The sequence below is a fragment of the Rhincodon typus genome, chromosome 11 (genome assembly GCF_021869965.1).
Source record: "Rhincodon typus isolate 14 chromosome 11, sRhiTyp1.1, whole genome shotgun sequence".
Lineage (NCBI taxonomy): Eukaryota > Metazoa > Chordata > Chondrichthyes > Orectolobiformes > Rhincodontidae > Rhincodon > Rhincodon typus.
The window spans coordinates 29,422,490-29,444,029 of record NC_063342.1 but is presented as its reverse complement, the minus strand read 5'-3'; the positions used below and the strand labels follow the sequence as shown (position 1 = coordinate 29,444,029).

General features: G+C 39.1%; 1 protein-coding gene across 1 annotated transcript in view; it reads right to left on the bottom strand.

Annotated features, from left to right (window-relative positions):
* Positions 1 to 3,947: 3,947 nt before the first annotated feature.
* Positions 3,948 to 21,540, bottom strand: part of alcama (activated leukocyte cell adhesion molecule a) — an 81,850-nt gene continuing 64,257 nt past the window's right edge. Inside the window, exons 8-12 of the mRNA XM_048603122.1 lie at positions 18,762 to 18,900; positions 16,140 to 16,187; positions 14,699 to 14,825; positions 11,276 to 11,400; positions 3,948 to 7,727 (exon numbers count right to left, since the gene is read on the bottom strand). Of these exons, the coding sequence (XP_048459079.1) occupies positions 11,298 to 11,400; positions 14,699 to 14,825; positions 16,140 to 16,187; positions 18,762 to 18,900 (417 nt within the window). The 3' untranslated portion in view covers positions 3,948 to 7,727; positions 11,276 to 11,297. The remainder of the gene's footprint in view (positions 7,728 to 11,275; positions 11,401 to 14,698; positions 14,826 to 16,139; positions 16,188 to 18,761; positions 18,901 to 21,540) is intronic.

The window sequence follows — 21,540 nt, the reverse complement described above, 5'->3', positions numbered from 1 at the left end:
GCAAATGTTGAAACTAAATAGCTGTCACGTGCACTAATTATAAAATAGAAAGGCTTTTCTCTTGTACTACCCATAATTGTATATGTGAATTATTCACATCTATTTGTGTATAAAATCTGACCTTGAGAAAGCTTCTTAAGGTCACTTACTTTATTGAGTATTTAGAGGCCATTGTTTTATTTCATTAGATGAAACCTGTGAAAAATGTAAGGACCTATAGCAATTAATCATACTGCTGGTGAAATAAAGAGAGAAACTCAGTAGGTCTGGCATCATCTGTGGAGAGAGAAATGGAGTTAATGTTTCAAAACAAGTGGAGAAGACTCATACTGGACTCAAAACATGAATTATTTTATACACTGATGGTGCTAGACCTGCTGAGTTTTTTCAGCATTTTCAGTTTTTATTTTGGATGTCCACCATCCACAATATTTTACTTTTATCCTGGAGGTGATACTGAGCTGCTCTGAGCCTGGAGAAATTTAACAATCTTAATTTTTCAACTGACATGCACATTTCCTCTCTTTCCTTTTAACCATTTGTTGTGGTTTCATTTATGTTGACCATGTGGTATAAAGTTTAGATTTTTTGTTTTGTTTAAATGCTGAGCAAAGTCTGTTTCATGGAATCTGTTTCTAAGCTGAACAGTAACTCTTCACCTGCTTGAAATGATGCAGTGCACTGCTAAGGGCTGTCTTCATTCTATTGGTTGAGTTCATTGGAAGTCAGCTATGACCTGAGGATGTTTCTTAAATAAGAAACTATTTAGTATTTTTTTATTTAGGTTTGTTTTCATTTGTCAGTGTTCCATTGAGAAGGATGCCCTTTTATTATTTGTCTAACATGTGGAAAAATAGTAATATGTGTAATTAGTTTAAATGTTACTCCATATTCTTTTGACCCCTTTTTGAATTGAGTTTTCAGTAACTTTTCAAATATTTCAACTGTTCTGGTAAAATATTTTATTAAATCAGTATTAACAAATAAATTGTCCATTTTTATTGTTGGAGTGAAATATTCTTATTTTCTTTCAAGCTTGTGAATGCTGGTATCTAAACTTTTTTTGTAGTACACAAGAGGACTGGATTTGTCATTCTGAACAGCAGTCCCAAAATCTTTTTTTTAACACCTATAAACAAGGTCACTGGTGTATAACCACCAACTGGCTTTACTTGATTCAATTATGATTTCCTAAATGTTCAATTATTAAGGAAGTAATAGCAGATTCTAATACTTTTTCAACAATAGATGTTAAGTTAATCTGCCTATGGTTACCTGCTTTTTGATTAGGGGTGTCACAATATGATACAGTCCTTTATGTTGGATACATTAAAAGTGTTAAGTAGTGCTTTATTACTTAAAGGGATACTTTACTAATTAACAACAGGATATGTCTTCTGTTCTGAGGAAGAGTCACAGGACCCGAAATGTTAACTCTGATCTTTTTCTTCACAGATGCTGCCAGACCTGCTGAGCTTTTCCAGCAGCTGCAGTTCTTTCAGTTTTTATGTCTCATTTTCTTTACTCTGAGCGTTTGTTTGCTGAATTACTCAGTGAATCTTGAAAATTCAATGATCCAGACTTAACTGAATATTTATGAATGATACAGAGAATTGATTTACTTATTTATGAATTGCCAATGGAAGTCAAACTTCCTTGAGTGAAACAAAAATGGCTGCAGAATATCAGTGTTAGTCTCCAAATTGGGTGCCAGTAAATTTTATGTAGCCATTGATTTTCGGTAGGTATCAGCAGTGTTACAGTTGCTATATTAAGACAGGGTGTTGCATGCAAGTCTATTTTCACCAGTTGAAGTCTACAACTGAGGGGCATTGACCAAAATTTACAGTGAGATTAGAAAACACTTCATTTGGACCTCTTCTGCAAATGACAATTGATGATAGATCATTTCTTAAAATAACAGATTTTAGTAATCCAAAGTTTTTCAGGGAATTTAGAAAGTCTTGTAAGCTCAGCTGTATCAGCATGAAGTTTGGAATAATTTGATTTAGTCAGTGAACGATTGGGCTAATTCTGTGGATGGTAGTTTTGGTGGGAGCTCATGGGAACTGAGGAGTAATTGGTGGAAGAGCTGAACAGAATGAAGGTATCTGTAAATCATGACCACCGTAACTTGCTTTCAGACTGTGCTTAGTAACACACTCCTACTTCAGAAAAGGAAAGCTCAAGGAAGATTTAAAAGGCTATGAACTATACTTTTTCCTTGCTGTTATGCTTGTCCTAGTCTTCCATACAAGTGAGCACTAATGCGTGGCTCGGGTCTTCCTGTATTCTGCATTCTCACAAGCCTAAACAAGAATCCATAAATTTGTTAATATAGCTGCTGAGCAATGCTCTTTAAACTTACCATGTCTTGAAACTAACCTGGAAAAGTATAACTTTGTCCAGTGCAAGCCTGTCCCTGCCATTAACCATTAAACTACACGATAAATGAAGAATGTTTCCAATCACAGCCAACGGAAAAGCAGTTTTATTCCCAAAAAAAAGACGAGATTCACTAGGCTCTTTGTATGAACCGGCTGGCTGACTTATGTATTAATAAGCAGTGAAAAGTAGAGTTTACTGTTTAGTTTATTCCAATGTACCAATTACCATGCACAAATAAGTCACCTTCATTCTTGTTTTAAAGATTCTGCTAGCTTTGCACATTAAATTCAAATTGAACTCACTACAGAAAGTTGTGACTTGTATTTGTGAAAAGGTCACTTATTTGAATTTGTTGTTATAGCAGTGCCAACCAACTATTTTAGCTAAAAAGGAACTGTTGAAGTTGTTAAGTCTCATTCTCACGTAGTTTTTAAAAAAAACTAATCTCCAAGGAATATTTTAAAGATAACATTTTTACTTTGCCTGTTGTTATTTTGTTTTCCATATCTGGTTTATTTCTTTCACAAGGCTTAGATATTAACTGAAGAAATACACTGATTTCTATGTTCTAACATTGCATGCCACTAGATGGCCCACTCTAACAAGGTACATGCCATTATGTTGGGCAATTGATCAAAAAAAAGTGAAGAAAATGCCTGAAAAATGAGGAATACAGCTATAGCTGGACTGAACTATAAACAGTTTGCTCTGCAGGAATTTATTTTTCATATGAAGAGCTTAGTTAACAATGGCAAGAAGAAACTTTTTCCAGTTAATTCTATCAAAGGTCAATTTTAATTTCAGCACACTAAGGGAGAGATATGAATGATTGTGGTTGGTTATTAAGATTTGCATATTGTTACCAGCTTTTCAATATTAATTTTGAAATGAATGCAGATTTTAGCACGTGAATGTGGAAAAGGAAAATTAATCAAGAGTCCTGGGCCACTTCAATTAACCATTTATTTGAGGTTCCCGATTTTTCACTATATCTCTTGTGCAATGGTGACCAAATTACTGGCTTTGTGATTGGGATACAAAAAAAATGTACGTCCTCTTGCCTAAATAGAGAATGCTGGAGAAACTCAGCATGTCTGGTAGTATCCGTGGAGAGAAATAGTGTGATAGTTTTGATTTGGGTATGACTTCTTCAGAACTCATTTCTATCATTCATGAGCTGTGGTATAATCTGATCATCATCTGTTTTTCAATATCTAGCTCTTTACTATGACACCAATTAACTTTATTTCCCTAGAAATGATAAACCTGTCTATTAATCTGGGTGCTGGGAATTCTTGTTTTTTTCCAAGTTTTGTTCTTTTGATTAAACATTATAAAACACCATACAAGTTCAGATACCAGCTTTAGCTTCCTCAAGACTTCAATCCACCAGGTTTGACTAACAATTGTTCAGAATTTAGATTGCAGCTGATGTAATTCTAGGAGCACTCTATATGCCCTAACTCTCCTTTGTTTTCAAAACACATTGAATATAAACAGGTTGAGAAGCAGAATTTTGATCATTTCTTACCACTAAATAAATAATTCAATGTAGACTGTTTGAAGCTTCAAAACATTTATTTTTTTTTAGCAAACTGGAAAGATTAAAGATTATGAATTGTTTTTGTACAGGGAATCAGGCTAACTAATCTGGGTCACTGCCATTTAACGACTGAATAAGTTAAATTCAGTTTTTACAATGGGATTTATATTTGTACATTTCCATCTACTTTTCCATGCAACTAAGTGAGGTCACAACGATCCATAGGATTAGGGGACATCATTATTATTCACTTATGTGTATTTCAGCGATTCAATCATTGAAGTATAACAAGTCTTAGTAAAACCATTAGGTCCGTCTACTATGCTTTACCGCCATAACATAGAATCCATATATATCGTGAATTAAAGTTGAAATGTCACTTTAAATGACCCAAATTTAGTTAACTGCCTGCACTGCTAACATACAAGTAACGTAAATATGCTGGGCAGGTAAGTGATTTTCCAGGGGGGTCACAACCCCTGAATATATTACAAACATCTGGTGCATATTTTTGGAAAGTCTAAAACTCATGAAATAAGGGCATCACAGAAATGGAGATTGTAGTTTACAAAGAAAAAAGTAGCCCATATATCAGGTCATCACAGAAATTAGGAGAATAAATTCCTCAAACGTGCACAATTTTAGCATATTTTTCACAAACGTCTTGTGTATTCAGTAATCATCCCACAATGTCTATACATTTATGGCAAATTAAATATTGATCAATTACTAGCTTCAACTTTTAATTTTTCATTTTTTCAAAGAAAAAATGAAAAATTAACCTGGTGAAATCTATATGGGGATCCAGTCAGTGGTGCATCACCTTTGTAAACACATTCTTTGAGTGTATTTATGATGCTACATGTAACAGAGTTGACTTTTTTTCCATTTTTTTGCTCATTATGTCTAAATAATACACGTTATTATCCAAGTTGCTGTTTGCTCTGCAAAACTCTTCAACAAGAGTTTGTAAACAAAGTAGTTTGATTCCTATTTATCACTTATATTTGGCTTCTAATATCTTTCATAATTTTTTGGATGCCAACTGCTCTCACACATTTGAGGATGTTATCTATGGATGCCTCGGTTAAGATCAGTACAAAAAATGCATCAATTATAAATATACATTACTTCCTCCCTAATTCCAGTTCTATTGGGAGGCACAACAAATGAAAATCTAGTGGTGTACTTTTTTTTTCTAACCAATACATTGAGAGCATACATCACTATAAAAACCAACATATTCCAGCAAATTTCAATTTGCTATTAAAGAGTGCTTTAAGCAGTGCAACTAGTTGGTGAAACTAGCAGCAAGGATCAGGAAAATTTAAACCCAAGTGAGCAATTGGTAAGGGACAGTGGAACCTTCATTATCTTTGCTCTGATTTTTTGACTATTCATCAAAATATTTGGAGGGTAAAGCTTTGTATGACATGTTGCTCTTTCGAAAACCTGTTAAGTTCAAATGCCTCCCATCAAAAATGCTGCTACTCAGAATGACTGAATCAAATGGGCTGAATTTCTTTTGGCTTAAGTGTCAAATTTGTCAAGTTTTCTCATGCTATTGTCCTAAACTTGCCTCGTTAACGACCTACACTACCTCTATGTTGCACTTCAGATCTGTGACTAGCCCAGTTTTACTACTACTCTGTCTCTGGAAGAACTCAGCAGTCCAGGATTTCTCGAAGGGTCTAGGCCCAAAACGTCAGCCTTTCTGCTCCTATGATGCTGCTTGGCCTGCTGTGTTTATCCGGCTCTGCACCTTGTTGTCCCTGCTGCCCGTGCCATTTTTTTAAAAACACAGATGTGCACTTAGATGAGCACCATCAGTCCAAAGTTGTTCTACCCTGACATTTATCCCAGATGTTTGATACAAGTAACTTGGTTCCTCACTTTGCAGATAAGAACCAGTTGGACAAATGGTGCATATGAATGATGTCTTCCTTCCCCAAGACCAGCAGCAGAGGCCTTTAGATCAGGCTGGCAAGGTCTGATAGTAAGTTGTCTTCCGAGTCTTTGACCCTCTTTTTGGCTGCTGAGCCTTCCTTCAGCCAGCTGAGAACTCTATGACTGTCTCCACTGAGCAATCATCTCTCTACTACTGCATCCAATTCCCACCATGGTTCATACACTATCCAACTCATTCACCCACCCCAAACCCGACTCTACTACCCCTGCATAGCCTCTCTGCTGCCTTCTCATTTTCTTGGGATACATCACCATGTCCCACCTGAACGAGCTTAAACAGCTGTGCCACTCAGTTCTCACCTTTCTCTCATTCCAGGAGAAAATAGCCTACAATAGGCCATAAAGACCCAAGACAGCTGGTGATCTGCCCAACATGCAGCTCACTGAGGGGAGGGTCCTGACACTGACTGCGCCAAACCCAACTCGCCTGATGTAGATAGCTGCCCTTGATGTGCAGCACTGGGACTTCTAGACTGAAGGCTATCTCCCTTGATGTGATTGAGGACTGGTCACAACCATGATAAGCTGCTTTGCTTTGTATCTGTGCTAAATGACAATGCAAGACAGAAACATTGACAACCTGGTAGCTCTGGCTTGGTGAGAGGAAAGAGCAAAAAGGCAAGGATTTTGTCAGCATCCAGATAGGCTCAAGCTGCGTAAATGCTGAGAGAGCAAGCAAGAAGCCCTGAGATTCAGCCTGGTCCAATTGTGAGTTGGGTTGCCTGTTTCTACACGTCCTTGTAGCACCATTTCAATGCCAGTTGTCATTGCAGCTTGAAGGGCAGCTTTCATGTCAGGAATTCTCGGTCGAGTTTCCCCCTCAGAGTGGGCGGAAGGAGAAGTAGCTGTATATTAATAAGGTGAGATATATAGTTAATGAGGCCTGTAAAACCAGAACGTAGTTGGAAAATGCAGCTAGTCGCTTCCAACATTAAGAAGGGTCTCAGTGAACTTGTAATACAATTCTCCCTGATTTCTCACCAAAATCCACATCATACAAGACCCTATAAAATTTGACCCAATGTATTTTACTTACCTTCCCTTTTTAGGCAACTGCTGTAACACAGATCTAAAACTAAAATTGATAGACACATATCTGCTTGGGATTTCCTCCATCATGGAAGATAATGAAAGTTCCACTGAAGTCTAACAATGGTTTAACATCAACTCAGCCAATGAAATCTTTGCTTTGTACCAACTCTTACTAACCAGAATTGCCATGAAAATTAACCTGAAGCTAATATTTAAAAAAATACATTTGCAATATGATCCACATTAACCCATAAACCAATGCCATAAAGAAATGGCACATGAAAGTATTCACCACCCCCTGGAAAATTATATTAACATTTAAAGCAAACACATCAGTGCAGATATTTAAAACAATGAAACACACTTCCTAAAATATCTTAACCCCTCATTTGTTACACTGGGGCACTTTATTATCCTTTGAAGGACTGAGTCCCTTAGTTGAGAGTAATATCTTGGTCACCTCTTCTAATATTAGTCATGTGCTGTATGTGTTGAATCCAATGAAAAGTTACTGCATATTTACGTCATCAGTGTGAGGAGATAACCTTGTGTACAACTGCTCAAGTAAAATGCTGCTTCAGCCCACAGAGAGTAACAAACAATGTGTTTCATTAAAAATATTTGGATATTCAGCTGAAAATATTTGTATTTCCATATCTTAGAGATAAGGCATTGCCAGTGGTGGAGAAACATGGCAATTTCAAGTTGCTGTCGATTTCAGCATATCTTACAATTCGCTGTTTCAACGTCAATCATGTCCTTGGCCAATCTGTATCTGAGTAGATGTCTTCTTTCCCTATAAAGGAGAAAACAAAACACCATATATAAATTGGAAAGCATCTTATTTGCATTCACTTGGAGTATTGTATCCTGGCATGCTCAGTTAGCCTTTTTACTTTACCCTTCTGCTTGTACCATAACAGCCATTTAAAATCTAGGATCCTAGTAAACAAGGGAATAAAAAAATTAATCCACTTAAGCATTTGATTGATTGAAAAATCGTGAAAGAAACAAATAATTAAATAAGATGAATTAGTATTCCGAGAAAGAAAGATTTATTTTCCTTACTCAGTTCAAAGCAAAGGTATGATCTAAAATTAAATTTGAATGTCTTAAAAAAACTCAAGAATTTACTACATGCAGGAATGAGTCTCAAGAGTAGGAACTGTTCCCTTTCAGTGCAGTTAATTGGTATTTCATCAACACATTGTTAGAATGGTAGTTGCAGTGTTAAATTTGAGCTCCACCTGACGTGCAAATCCTCCAACCTAATGAGAATGGGGAGGCTGAGGACAAAATCAACCACCTCAGTTCCCAAACATTTCTTTAGGAGTACCTCAGGGTAATATCTTTAGCCCAATGAGGTACCCTTCATTCTAAGGTCAGAGGTGGAGATGTTTTCTGATGCTTGCATGATGTTCAGCACCATTTGACTCCTTAGATATTGAAGCTGTCCCTATTCAAATACAGCAAGAGGCTTGTGCTGATAAGCAGAAACTAACATTTGCACCATACATGTGCCTGAAATGCCCAATTCACACAAGAGAATCGTAGCCATTTCCATTTGACATTCAATGTATTGTCATCACTGAATCCCCCTCTAACAACATTCTGGGTGTTACCACTGACGAGAAGTACTGTAGTGATAAGGACAGACAGATCAGAGACTGGGACTTCTGTCACGAGTAACCTTTTGACTCCAGTCTGACCACGATCTACAAGGCAAAAGGAGTGTGGTGGAATACTGTCCATTTGCCTGGATGAATGCAGCTCTAATAACATTCTAAATTCACCACCAATGAGAACAAAACAGCCTATCTGATTGACACATCTCCAATTCTGACATCCACTCCTTTCATCACTGACGCACAATGTGCATCATCTACAAAAACACTGACAATCTCTTCTAAACCCCTTCAAGTCACATCATCCTGGCTTGGAACCACAGCACTGTTCCTTCACTGGTGTGGATTCAAAATTGTAGAACTCCCTGTTTAACAGCATATTAGATGTATCTATAGCATTTGAAGGAAGCAACTCACCATCATCTTCTCAAGAGCAACTGGGGATGGTTAATAAATAACATATTCAAGAATGAACAAATGAAGGATGCCATTTAGGCAAGGTAAATGGTGCAGTAGTGTAAAACTAGTAGTAAATCATAATGGTAACCAACCACATCTTATTTCTTTGTTCCCTGAACTTGCCAGCCAGTTTGAACATGAATGCTGACATAAATTTTGAAAAGATTTGCTTTGTCTATCCAAAGCAGTATTTAAGATTATATATAATACAAATAGGAGAAGTTATGTAAGGACAATATTAGAATTACAGCCGTTGACTGAAACTGTAATACAGATGAACCTGTCTGTCATGCTTGTGCAGTTTGAGCCTATAACTCTATAGCTAGCTTCGCTTGGCATAATTTATAACCAAGGGTTTATAACCAAGTCATGCATGTTTTAGCGGATTTCAACAGATTATACTAATTATCAACCACTGACCTCAGTCTCCCTGAGACTGGGGGAGAAGAAACAATTAACTAATGTTCTTCCTGTGTTCATTGTTGCAAAAACACCAGCAAGAAAGGACAAATGTGGACATAATCCAGGGGCAGTATACAATAACTATTTGGCCCCTCTTTTCTTAATCCAAGTAATCTATAATCACCTGCTGTCTAGGTATGCATATGAAATACGGCTGCTTGAAAAACATAGGATATATGACGCAGTTGCCAAGCTAACACCTTCAAAGAGGAGAAAATATTGGAATCAATTGGAAATTTTCTTGTTCTACAAGTTAATCTTCAAAAGTTCAAGCAATGGATGGCAAGAACAAATCACATTGTTACAGCAAAACCATGTGGAATTGAAGCTCATGCTCATCATCAGTTAAAACAGTTGATACTAAGTGGGTAAACAAAATTATATGGGAGAAATTGCAGAAAATCTAGTAGTGATGATCGTTCTACAGCATGGGTCACGTCAATTGTGGTTTCTATATATTTTGGAAAGCAATTGAAACTCTGAACTGTGATATGTTGAACATGGAATTTTAAAGAAATTTGGTAAAGCAGCTGAGAAAACATACAATTATTCTCAATAAATTAGTGTTCCAATACTATGGCTTCAAGAGGTGTACTTTGTCCTGGTTTTGTTAATGAAGAGAGGTTGAGACAGAGGTGCCCAGCAGTCTGTTCAAAGCCAATAAAGTAAACAACTTGAGAGGCCTTTTTTTAAGAAGTTGGAACAATAGAAGCAGCCTGAATGGGTGGGGTCAAGCTCCCATAGAACCAGGATTTTTAGTATAGTTTTCAGCAATTGCTGAGTCTTGAAGATGGATATAGAAGCTCTGATTCCTCTCTCTGTGACAGCTAGAATTTGGTGGGGTGGGGTGGTTTCTTCCTGCTGCTGGAATTGCACGAGAGGATTTATTTTACTGACTTTGCCTTTGCCAAGGGTGTGCTTATGGGATATTGGAACTGTTAATGAGTAGTTTATTGTTTTGTTAAGTATTTCGATAGAGTTGCAGTTAAGACAATTATTTTTTATTTTGTCTGTATTGTAACTACAGTGTATGAATAAAGTGTGTTTTGGTAAAATATCAGAATTTGCATCTGGACCATAACACCTGGCACTTGCCTTTAAAACAAGAAAAAAATAGGGTTTAGGCTGTCTCCTTAACATGCTTTCAGGGGGTTTGGTCTGGTCCATAACATTAGCAATCTTTGTGGTGAAGACAATTTTTCTGTTATTCATAGTCAGTACTGTGTTACATCTCTTGTAATGTCCAGCATGTCAATTCTATTTATTTTCTTCTGCTGATATTAAAATTATCAGGGTTGAGAATAACAGCACAAGCTGTTTAAAATGAACAATACATTTTGATGCAATAAGTGCAAAATTAAAGTAAAGCAACATGCAATTCATAAGTACAAAGTGCAAAATTTCAAAACAATATATAAAATCAAACACTTAAGTAATTTTAGGCTTGCCCTTCTCATAACTTTATTTTGGAAGTGCAGAACAATTCCTTTGCTACTCACTTTTGTAAATCATAAAATTTATTGTGTAGGTCACTCATCAAAATAACCTCTCCCTTTTCAGTCATTAAGCTTGAGATTTGGACGACATCCATAAAACACTTAAACATTAGTGTTCAGGTTTACGATGATTTTATAGTCCTCCATGAAAATTATACCTTCAGCGCTCACCCCTCTACCTATTAGTTTTAGAAAACAATGACACTCCGAGTAATAATTGTGATGATAGTGAATAGAGCAGTGCAATTATGGTTAATTTATTAGGAGTGGCTGAAATGCTTGTGTTTTATGGAGAGCCATACCTGACTTGTTGAGATGATGTGGTTATACAGTTGAGGAACCTGATGTGTGGTTGTTATCTCCCTTATTTATCTTCTTGATCTCATCAGCAGTGCCTCTTTCATTGGTTTTGGTCTTTGATGTTGGGCTATTAGAGAATGGGGTTAAAAAGAGGGCAGAGAATCACAGCGCAGAGTCAATCTCAATTTATATTTAAAAGACCCAGTATTTACCAAGAAAACAAACTTGCTGCAGCAATGCCACCATTATAAGCTCCTGTATCCACATTTAACATACCTATTAATCTCTCATTTTACATGTGAAAGTTTAACGTAGAGGGGTGTTTAGGGTCTAGGCATTTGAAGACACAACCACCAAAGATCAGGTAATTAATATCAGAATTACAGCAGCACTGATATATTGCAGGAGGATCGTGGGGCTAAAATATGGAAAGCGACAAAGCCATGGAGGAATTTAAAATCAAGGAGGAGAATTTTAAAATTAAGATGTGGCTCGACCTGGTGCCAATGTGGATTAGGATGCAGAGGGATGATAGGGGAATGGGACTTATTGTGAGTTACAAAATAAACGTCTGTTTAGAGGATCTCAGTCTTAGTGAACCTGCCATGGAAGCTTTGGAATAGTCAAGTTCAGAGGTAACAAAGGCATGAAAGTATATCACCAGTAGATGAGCTGAGACAACATGAGATGATGTTACTGAAGTGGAAATAGAGTCTGAGTGACAGCACAAATACGAGGTCAGGTCATCTCAAGATCAAATTTGACAGTTAAGTTGCAAACACCCTAATTCACTATCAGACTGTTATCAGGGGAGGGACGAAATAGGTAGCTAGGAAACAAAGTTTGAAGGAGGACTAAACCTAAAGCTTCAGACTTCTTAATATTTACATTTTCCTTTTCACTGTAACCCTTGAATACTGATTCTATTTCAGTCATCACATAATACCCTCTTGAATGACTTGATCGATAAACTCTTCCACATTTCCATGCAATATACATTCCAGACCCATTCCACTGTGTGAAAGTTTCTTCTCATATTACATTTACTTATTTTCTAAATTGTTTTAAATCTAAGTCTTCTTGTTCTTAATCTATTTACAAGTAGGAACACTTTGGTATTCTCAATATTTAATTGAATAATCCAACTATTGCTGCACAACATTCAATGGCATTACCATCACTAAAAGCCCATTGAGGTTGGTTGGCTCGCCAAGCCGGTTTCTTGTTTTGCAGACGTTTCGTTACCGTGCTTGGTAACATCCTCAGTGCAGCCTCCGATGAAGCGTCAGTGTGTTTTCCCACCTGGTTTTTAAACTCTGGGGTCCGTTGAGATGGATTGCCTCACTTCCGGTTTTCCTTCGTAGTGGAATGTATATGGGGTCAAGTTCAATGTGTTTATTAATAGCCTGCTTCGTGGAGTGCCATGCTTCCAGAAATTCTCGTGCTTGTCTCTGCCTAGCCTGTCCAGGATCTTGGTGTTGTCCCAGTCAAAGTCGTGGTTGTACTTGTCCATGTGGATTGAGATGAGGGAGTATTGGTCAATTCTTTCTGTAGCCAATTGGTGTTCATGTACTCTTGTTAGTTTACTTCCTGGTTGTCTGATGTAGTGTTTCTCGCAGTCTGTGCATGGGATTTTGTAGAGCCTTTTGTAAAGCCCATTATCTGCAACCTAGGTGTTTATCATTGACCAGAAACTGAACTGGACCAGCCATATAAATACTGTAGCTACAAGAGCAAGTCAGAAGCAAGGAATCCTGCAGTGAGAAACTCACCCCCTGACTCCTGAAAGTCTGACTATTTCAAGGCGCAAGTCTGGAGTGTTATGGATTAGTCCCGACTTGCCTGGAATCACGTAGCTTCGACAACCCTCAAGAAGCTTGGCACCATCCAGGACAAAGCTGCCCGTCTTATTGTCACCACAACTACAAACATTTACTCCCTCCACCACCGGAACAAAATAGTAGCAGTATATACTATCTACAAGATGCACAGCAGAAATTGACTAAAGATCCTGAGAAAGCACCTTCCAAACCCACAACCACTTCCATTTAGAAGGTCAAAGGCAACAGATACATGGGAACACTACCACCTACAAGTTCCCCTCCAAAAGCACTCACCATCCTGACTTGACTGCTCTCCTGCTGCTTCAGAATTCTGGAACTCCCTGCTTAATGCTGTGGATTTCTCTATACCAAATGGACAAGAGTTCAGGAAGGTAGCTCACCAACACCTTCCTAAGGGCAATTTGAGCAGTATTTATTGTCCAAATCTACCACACAAGTCCAAGCAGGCCCTGGAGATTCGTACCAGGTAACAGGATGTTGGCCACATATTTGCCAGATGGATCTTATACCATGATGAGCTGCATTGAGGATTTGTCTTACACCAGGACTCCGCAGTAACATAAACAATATGTTCCATACCTTTGTAGAGACTGAGCATACTAATTGCTAACCAATGTACTGGACCTGTTACCCCATCCTTTTGTTACCTTTTCCCCTGACAGCAGCAATCCATTGTTGTCCCCTCGTTACTTCAAATCAGCAAGAATTATTTTAATGGATATACCCACCATCCTTGCTTAGCTGGAACAGTTAAATATAATATCAAACGTGAATAAAAATCGTATAATTATACAAAGATGGGTGCAGGCCAGAATATTTTACTGAATACAAAATAAAGCAAAGGATGACTGAAATATAAACATAAGTACAAGAGAAAACTAGGTTAAAATATAAATACAGCGAGGAAGAGTTTTGTAATTTTTTAAAAATGTTTACAAAATGAGCTGTGATACATTTGGAAAGTGAGCATGGAGAGCTGATAATGGGGAATAATGAGATGGCAGATAAATGTGAACAGGAATTTTTTTTTAAAATCCGTCTTCACAGGTAACATCACAGAACCAGGAAATGTAAAGGAGGGAGGAATTCAGGAAAATTACAATTACCAGAGAAGTGGTACTGAGTAAAGCAGCAAGAGAGAGTTGATTGGTTTGGTTTTCGAAAATCTGGGCCCATGTCGAGCTTCTGACCACATATCCTTGCCATCATTAAGGTCACTAATTTCCACCTTCATGACAATGCTCAACTCGGACCATCAGCTGCTGAAACCCTCATTCATGCTTTTGTCACCTCCATAAACTTGAGGATATCCAAAACTCCACTATCTGCATGCTTATTCAGGTCAAGTCCCATCATCTCTGCAACTGTTGACAAATTTGACTCCCAAACAACTCTTAATTTTAAAATTCTCGAGACTTTATCTCAGGTCTTTCAATGGCATTACCTATCTCTGTAATCTCTTCTACTATTACAGGTATCTCATCTACTTCAGGTCTCTTGAGCATCTCTGACCATTATTCTTTCATTATTAGTATTCAAGCATACAGGCTGTTATTATTGATTGATATGTGATTTACTTACCTTTTCTTTTTGTACAACCAGTAAACCACACCAGCGATGACAGCAGCTATAAGTAGGCCAACAATGACTCCTACTATCACCTTGGCCTGGTCAGTTTTGCCATCGTTCTTCTTATCCGTTGGGTCTGCTGAAAGAGAAACACTCAGTCAGATTTATTAAGTCAAAATGTAGAGCCAAATGTTTAAATCAACTGGACTACAATATAACTTGTTGCGGTAATAATCACCTTTTCACATAATATTTACTTCTGGCTCACAAAATGAGTGGCACTGTGGCTAAATGCCTTGACTAAATGTGGTAATAGCCACACAGATCAAGGAGCTGTAAACTTTCTATGGACACCTTATGATAAAATACTACTGTGGCTGGCTGCTTCCATTCTGACAATGATGCTGAATTTGCCTTGAGCCTTTACTGCCACAGCCTTGTCTATGGAGCAACTGCCAAGCTGATGCATTGTCAGTCTTGACCACAAGTCAAATTTCTTCCCCCATTTTAATTTATGGAGGGTGAGAGGTTAGTTAAGAATATCTGAGCTGAAAAATGAATGGGAAACGGTATCGATAGTGGTTAGGTAGGGACTTAGGAAGGCCTTGTTCCGGAAGGAAAAGTGATTGATGTGGGTAATGAATAGGATGCATGAGTTGGCGTTAAGGATGACAACATTTTGCACAAACTGACTCAGCAGAAGCAAGTTGCTGGAAAGGGAACTTAACGTACATTGGAAGAGAATGCATTACTAGATTATGCATTTGCTGTGTGGGGGCATGTAGGAATCAACCAATTGGAGAGGTGCATATTTAAAACCATGAGGGTTCTGGACATAAGAGAAACAATTTCCACTCATGACTGAATGAAAAAGTGAAGGGGACACAGATTTAGGGTAATGCCAAAACAGCAAAATTGGCATGAGAGAAAATGTATTCAAATTCTGGAATGCACAGAGTGCAGTGGAGGTAGGTTCAAGTGAAGCATTCAAAAGGGAAGCAATTTGTTATCTGAAAAGGAAGAACATGCAGGATTAAGGGGAGAAGGCTGATAATTTGCACTAAGTGGATCACTCATTTGGAGAAGCAATGCAGATACTGAATTACTGTGTTGTAATAATTTGGAGATGCCTGGCTACAATTGTCCGTGCTCTTGTGCATACATGAAGAGTACATGGAAATATACATTTATACATGGAAAGCTTGTGGATATCCCATCAAAACCAACACTGTCATTCAAGACAAGGAAGAATGAACAAAAACTTGACCTGTAAGGTGAAAGGAGTAGAAACATGACTGGGATCCCAGGCTGCATGAATGATGCCATGTTCTCAGTGGACATGAAGCAGAATGTCATTCCGTTCTTTGTATTAGTCACTTCACTGCCTTGACAATGCAGCAAATTGTATATTTTGGCAGGCATGTTATAACTAATCTGAGATTCTCATACCTACCTGCAGGGTCTTGCTCAAGAGTTTCATCCACTGGTTCCTTGAATCGCACTGAAAAATACAAAGGGAAAGGCAAATTAATTTGAACGCATGGAATCTGTTTCTGACGAGCTATACCAGCTCCATAACCTTATGGTGTGTTTTACCCAAAGATATCTGGCAGTTCATAGGGCATAAATTAGCAGTAAAATGGAACATTTCGTGAGCAATATTGTGAAGTTAATTCTGCTTCCCACAACTGTTCAGAGATCGCTCCAAAATACGTTACTTTTAATACTAAAATGACAGTTTATTAAGTACTACAAGTACTACTAGCAAAACAACGCTGTACCAAACAAGAGTCATACATACTGAAACAGACCCTTCGGTCCAACTCATCCATGCTGACCATTTTTCCCAAACTAAACTGGTCCCATTTGCCGGTGTTTGGTCCGTATCCTCTAAACCTTGCCTATTCATGGATCTGTCCAAATGTCTTTTAAATGTTGTAACTGTACTTGCATCTCCAACTTTCTCTAGCAGTTTATTTCACGTAAGTGAAGGCACAATTGCACCTCAAAAGGCTGCAACTGTCTTCACTGTTCCATATTCTTGCTTGGATCACTGTCCGGTTGGTGCAGCAGAAAGAACCAATACACTGCAATAAACTGTTTCTCTTCATTATAGAAATGATTTGGATAAGAATATAGGAAGCACAATGAAAAAGTTGTCCCTTATATCCCTTTTAAAACTTTCTCCTCTCATCTTAAAAATATGCCCCCTAATTTTGAACTCTGCCATCCTTGGAAAAAGACATCTGCCATTCACCTTATCTATGCCCCTCACAATTTTATAAACCTCTATAAGGTCACCCCTCAACATTATACATTTGAATGAAAGAAGTCCCAGCTTATCCATCCAAGCTTTATAACTCAAACCCTCCAGTCCTAGTAACATCCTTGTAAATCTTTTCTGCACCCTCCAATTTAACAATATCCTTCCTATAGCAGGATGACAGAAGTGTTACAAAGTATTCCAAAAGTGGCCTTACCAACGTCCTGTACAACTGCAACATGACGTCCCAACTCCTATACTCAATGGTCTGAGCAATGCAGGCAAGCATGCCAAACGCTTTCTTACCACTCTGTCTATGTGTGATGCAACTTCCAATAAACTATGTACCTGAACCCCTGGGTCTCTCTGTTCTACAACACTGTCCAGTGCCCTACCATTACCTGTACAAGTCCTGACCTTGTTCGTTTAACCAAAATGCAACGCCTCACATTTATCTAAAACTCCATCTGTCTCTCCTTGGTCCATTGACCCGATTGATCTAGATTCCTTTATAATCTTTGATAAGCTTCCTCACTTTATACTATACCATCAATCTTGGTGTCATCCACAAAACTTACTAACCATGCTTCCTATATTCTCATCCAAATCATTTATACAAATGACAAACGACAGTGGACCTAGCACTGATCCCTGCAGAACTCTGATGCTCACAGGCCTCCAGGCTGAAAAACAACTCTCCACCACCCTCCGTCTCCTACCATCAAGCCAATTTTGCCTCCAAGCTCTTCCTGAATCCCATGTGATCTAACAACTCTGAGCCTTCAAATAATTTAGAAAATGAAATCATGCAATGCAAATGACTCCAGAACATCATCCATTCCAACCACTGAATGTGAAAAGCAATTGTTAAAGAAGAGAAACAACTCATTGCAATGTGTTTGTTCTTTCTGCAGCACCATCTGGACAGTGGATCCAAGCAAGAATATGGAACAGTGAAGTCAATTGCAGCCTTCTGAGGTGCAATTGTGCCTTCACTTATCACTAGCACAGAATAAATGGTTCTACCTTTCAGTGAGAAGATAGCAAGCTTATCATTGTACTTCAATTGATGTTTTTGTCACCTTGTTTTTACTGTGAACTAAACTGAAAGCAAGAAGTCACAGTTGTGAAATGTCAGAGAAAAATCAAGTAGCAACAGTCAGTTGGTACTACAATCTAGCTTGTAGATTGTAGGTGTGTTTGTGTGTGTAGAAAGAAAGAGACATTATGCTAAGTTTTAACTTCAATGCAATGTGGAAACTACAAGTTTAATAAGAACAGGAAAAATTTAGGAATTTCTTATCCTTACCAATATAGACCAATCAGGTAAGAGACGTAGCAATACAGAGACAGCATGTGAGGATGAAAAGGTCATGTATCAGGTAACAAAAAACTTCTTGCATTCTGTAGCTTTTTGATTTTAATCAACAGCTGCTGCCTGGATCCAAATAGTAATGGAAAATTCTCCATTAATCAAAATATTGAATCCAAGGTGGGTGCTGTCCTGGCACATCTCCCAGACACTTCAACACCTCATGGTGTTCTTCTTCAACTGTACAACACTCAAATCATTTTTCAACACGCAGTACATGGAAAAGAAAGCTGTGCTTGTGAACACTGAAATATGTGAAATGTGGGTGGGCCCTGTCCTTTAAATGATTGAAAGTTATTCACAAAAGACTCAGAAACATTTTCATAGTACAAATGGAATCTATTGCTGAATATCAAAACCATTGCAGCGATATTTTTAGTAGGCTAGTAATGTGTTCTCTAAATTGTCGCTCCTTATTTTGTAAAATGTTGTGTACTCACTGGCAGTTAGATTCACTGTATCTTGATCCTGTCCATGAGCATTTGTGGCTAGGCATGTTACAGTAATGTTCTCTGAAGGTTGTACAGTTATCTTGTGGTTCCACTGTGATTTTCTATCCTTTACTGATTCCTCTCTGGGCTGCAATGCAAAGATTTATTTGTCATTCACATAAGACTGCACAGTATTTAATGCACTTCTGAAAATCTATCCTACCCTTTAGAGGATTTGAATACAGATCCATGCTCCACACTGAATCATCACCACCGTGCTGAAGTCTCATCTTTGCTCTTCCCTCTGATTTAGCCAGATTCCATGTTCCATGTTCCATTTGCTAAATGTGCCTAATTGACAATTCACAATTGGAATCTGGGTCCACATTAAGCTCCAAATGGTGAAATGAATGTTTATTTTTAGCAGATGTGCAAATGTGCATCTCTGTAAAAACGAGTAGAACTCAGAAATAACAGGTACACGTCCAAACTGGTCTTGCATATCTAAAGATGGAACTTCAGTTCAGACCAGTAGCCAGGGTGATGAGAGAAAAAAAACTTATTCATATGGCCAGCAGTCAGGATATGCAATGCATTACCTGGAAATGTGGTGGAGGTAGGTTCAATTGAGGCATTCAAATGGATGATTGTTTGGATGCGAATAACGTGCAAAGACATGGGCAAGAAACAGGAGATTGACACTGGTAATGTTGCTCATTTGAACAGCTGGTGCAGGCACAATGGGCTGAATGGCCTTCTCCTGCACGAGAACAATTCTGTAGTTCAGTACCAGTCATTTCAAACAGTACCAATCATTTCCAAAATTGATTGTTTTATTTCGTCTTTTCAATTCTTTTTGTGACCACAACAAAAATTGACATAAAAAATGTCCTAAAGGAAATTCCCTATGACTCATTTGGAAAAAATATTGGAATGTAGAACTGAATCTCTCAGTCCAGCAGGTTTCACCAAGATGTTACATTAATGGCACAATACACCTTCACTCCTCTTGCAATGGGAGGGAAACAAAGAAAATCAATGAGCATTTCACCCTCTTGTTAACTGTCACTTTTCAGCACATGGAATTCATAGAATCCCTACAGTGTGGAAACAGGCCCTTTGGCCCAACAAATCCACGCCAAACCACAGAGCATCCCACCCAGACCTATTACCCTATAACCCACCTACTCTGCACACCCCTGAACACTACAGGCAATTTAGCACGGCCAATCCACCTAGCCTGCACATCTTTGGACTGTGGGAGGAAACCGGAGCACCCGGGGGAAACCCACGCAGACATGGAGAGAATGTACAAACTCCACACAGACAGTTGCCTGAGGGTGGAATCGAACCCGGGCCCCTGGCGCTGTGAGGCAGCAGTGCTAACCACTGAGCCACCGGGGCGCCCCGTGGAACAGGAAGAACAGAATTAATACTGAAGTTCACAAATGATATGAAGATTTCAGTGAAGTATTCAAGGTAAGGGTCCGTGGGCATTGGTCATTCTTCTCTTTAATTTCCATTTCAAGTGTGTGAACCTGGACAGTACTCCCATCAGGTGTTAAGGAAAGTGAGCTCCAACAACTTACAGAAAGCTGCACACCTCCAGATCCTGCATGCCCTCCATAAAAGACATGGAGTACTTGCACAGACCATAGCTATGATCCAACGCATCATCCTCCGACACTTCCACCATCTGCAATCCGACCCCACCACCAAAGACATCTTTCCCTCCCCACCCTTATCTGCTTTCCGGATGGAGCACTCTCTCCGTGACTCCCTTGTCTGCTCCATACTCCCCACCAGCCCCACCAGCCCTGGCACTTTTCCCTGCAACCGCAGGAAGTGCTACACCTGCCCCTACACCTCCTCCCTCACCCCCAACCCAGGCCCTGAGAAGACCTTCCACATCAAACAGATGATCACCTGCACATCTGCTAATGTGGTATACTGTAATCGCTGTTCCCGTTGTGGCCTCCTCGGGGAAACCAAGCAGAGGCTTGGGGATCGCTTTGTGGAACACCTACGCTCGGTTTGCAACAAACAACTGCACCTCCCAGTCGCGAACCATTTCAACTCCCCCTCCCACTCCTTGGACGACATGTCCATCCTGGGCCTCCTGCAGTGCCACGATGATGCCACCCGAAGGTTGCAGGAACAGCATCTCGTATTTCGCTTGGGAACCCTGCAGCCCAAGGGTATCAATGTGGACTTCACAAACTTCAAAATTTCCCCTCCCCCGAACGCATCCCAAAACCAGCCTAGCTCGTCCCCGCCTCCCTAACCATTCCTCCCACCTCAAGCACTACCCCCATCTCCTACCCACTAGCCTCATCCCGCCTCCTTGACCCTGTCCGTCCTCCCTGGACCGACCTATTCCCCTCCCTAACTCCCCACCTACACTCACCTTTACTGGCTCCAACCCCGCCGCTTTGACCTGTCTGTCTCCTCTCCACCTATCTTCTCCTTTATCCATCTTCTATCCGCCTCCCCCTCTCCCTATTTATTTCAGAATCCCCTTCCCCTCCCCCATTTCTGAAGAAGGGTCTCGACCCGAAACGTCAGCTTTCTTGCTCCTCTGCTTGGCCTGATGTGTTCATCCAGCTCTACACCTTGTTACCCCATAGCTACGTCTGTTCTTTTGTGGAGTTTGTGGAACATTCCTTGCTGCCACAGTCTTTTCTCAGTACATCAATAACAATATCTGTGCAGCTTTCTGCTTGTCTGGAACTGAAAAATATTAAATAATTTTGCTTCCAACTTCCACCCTTCTCTCACTTTTCATTTT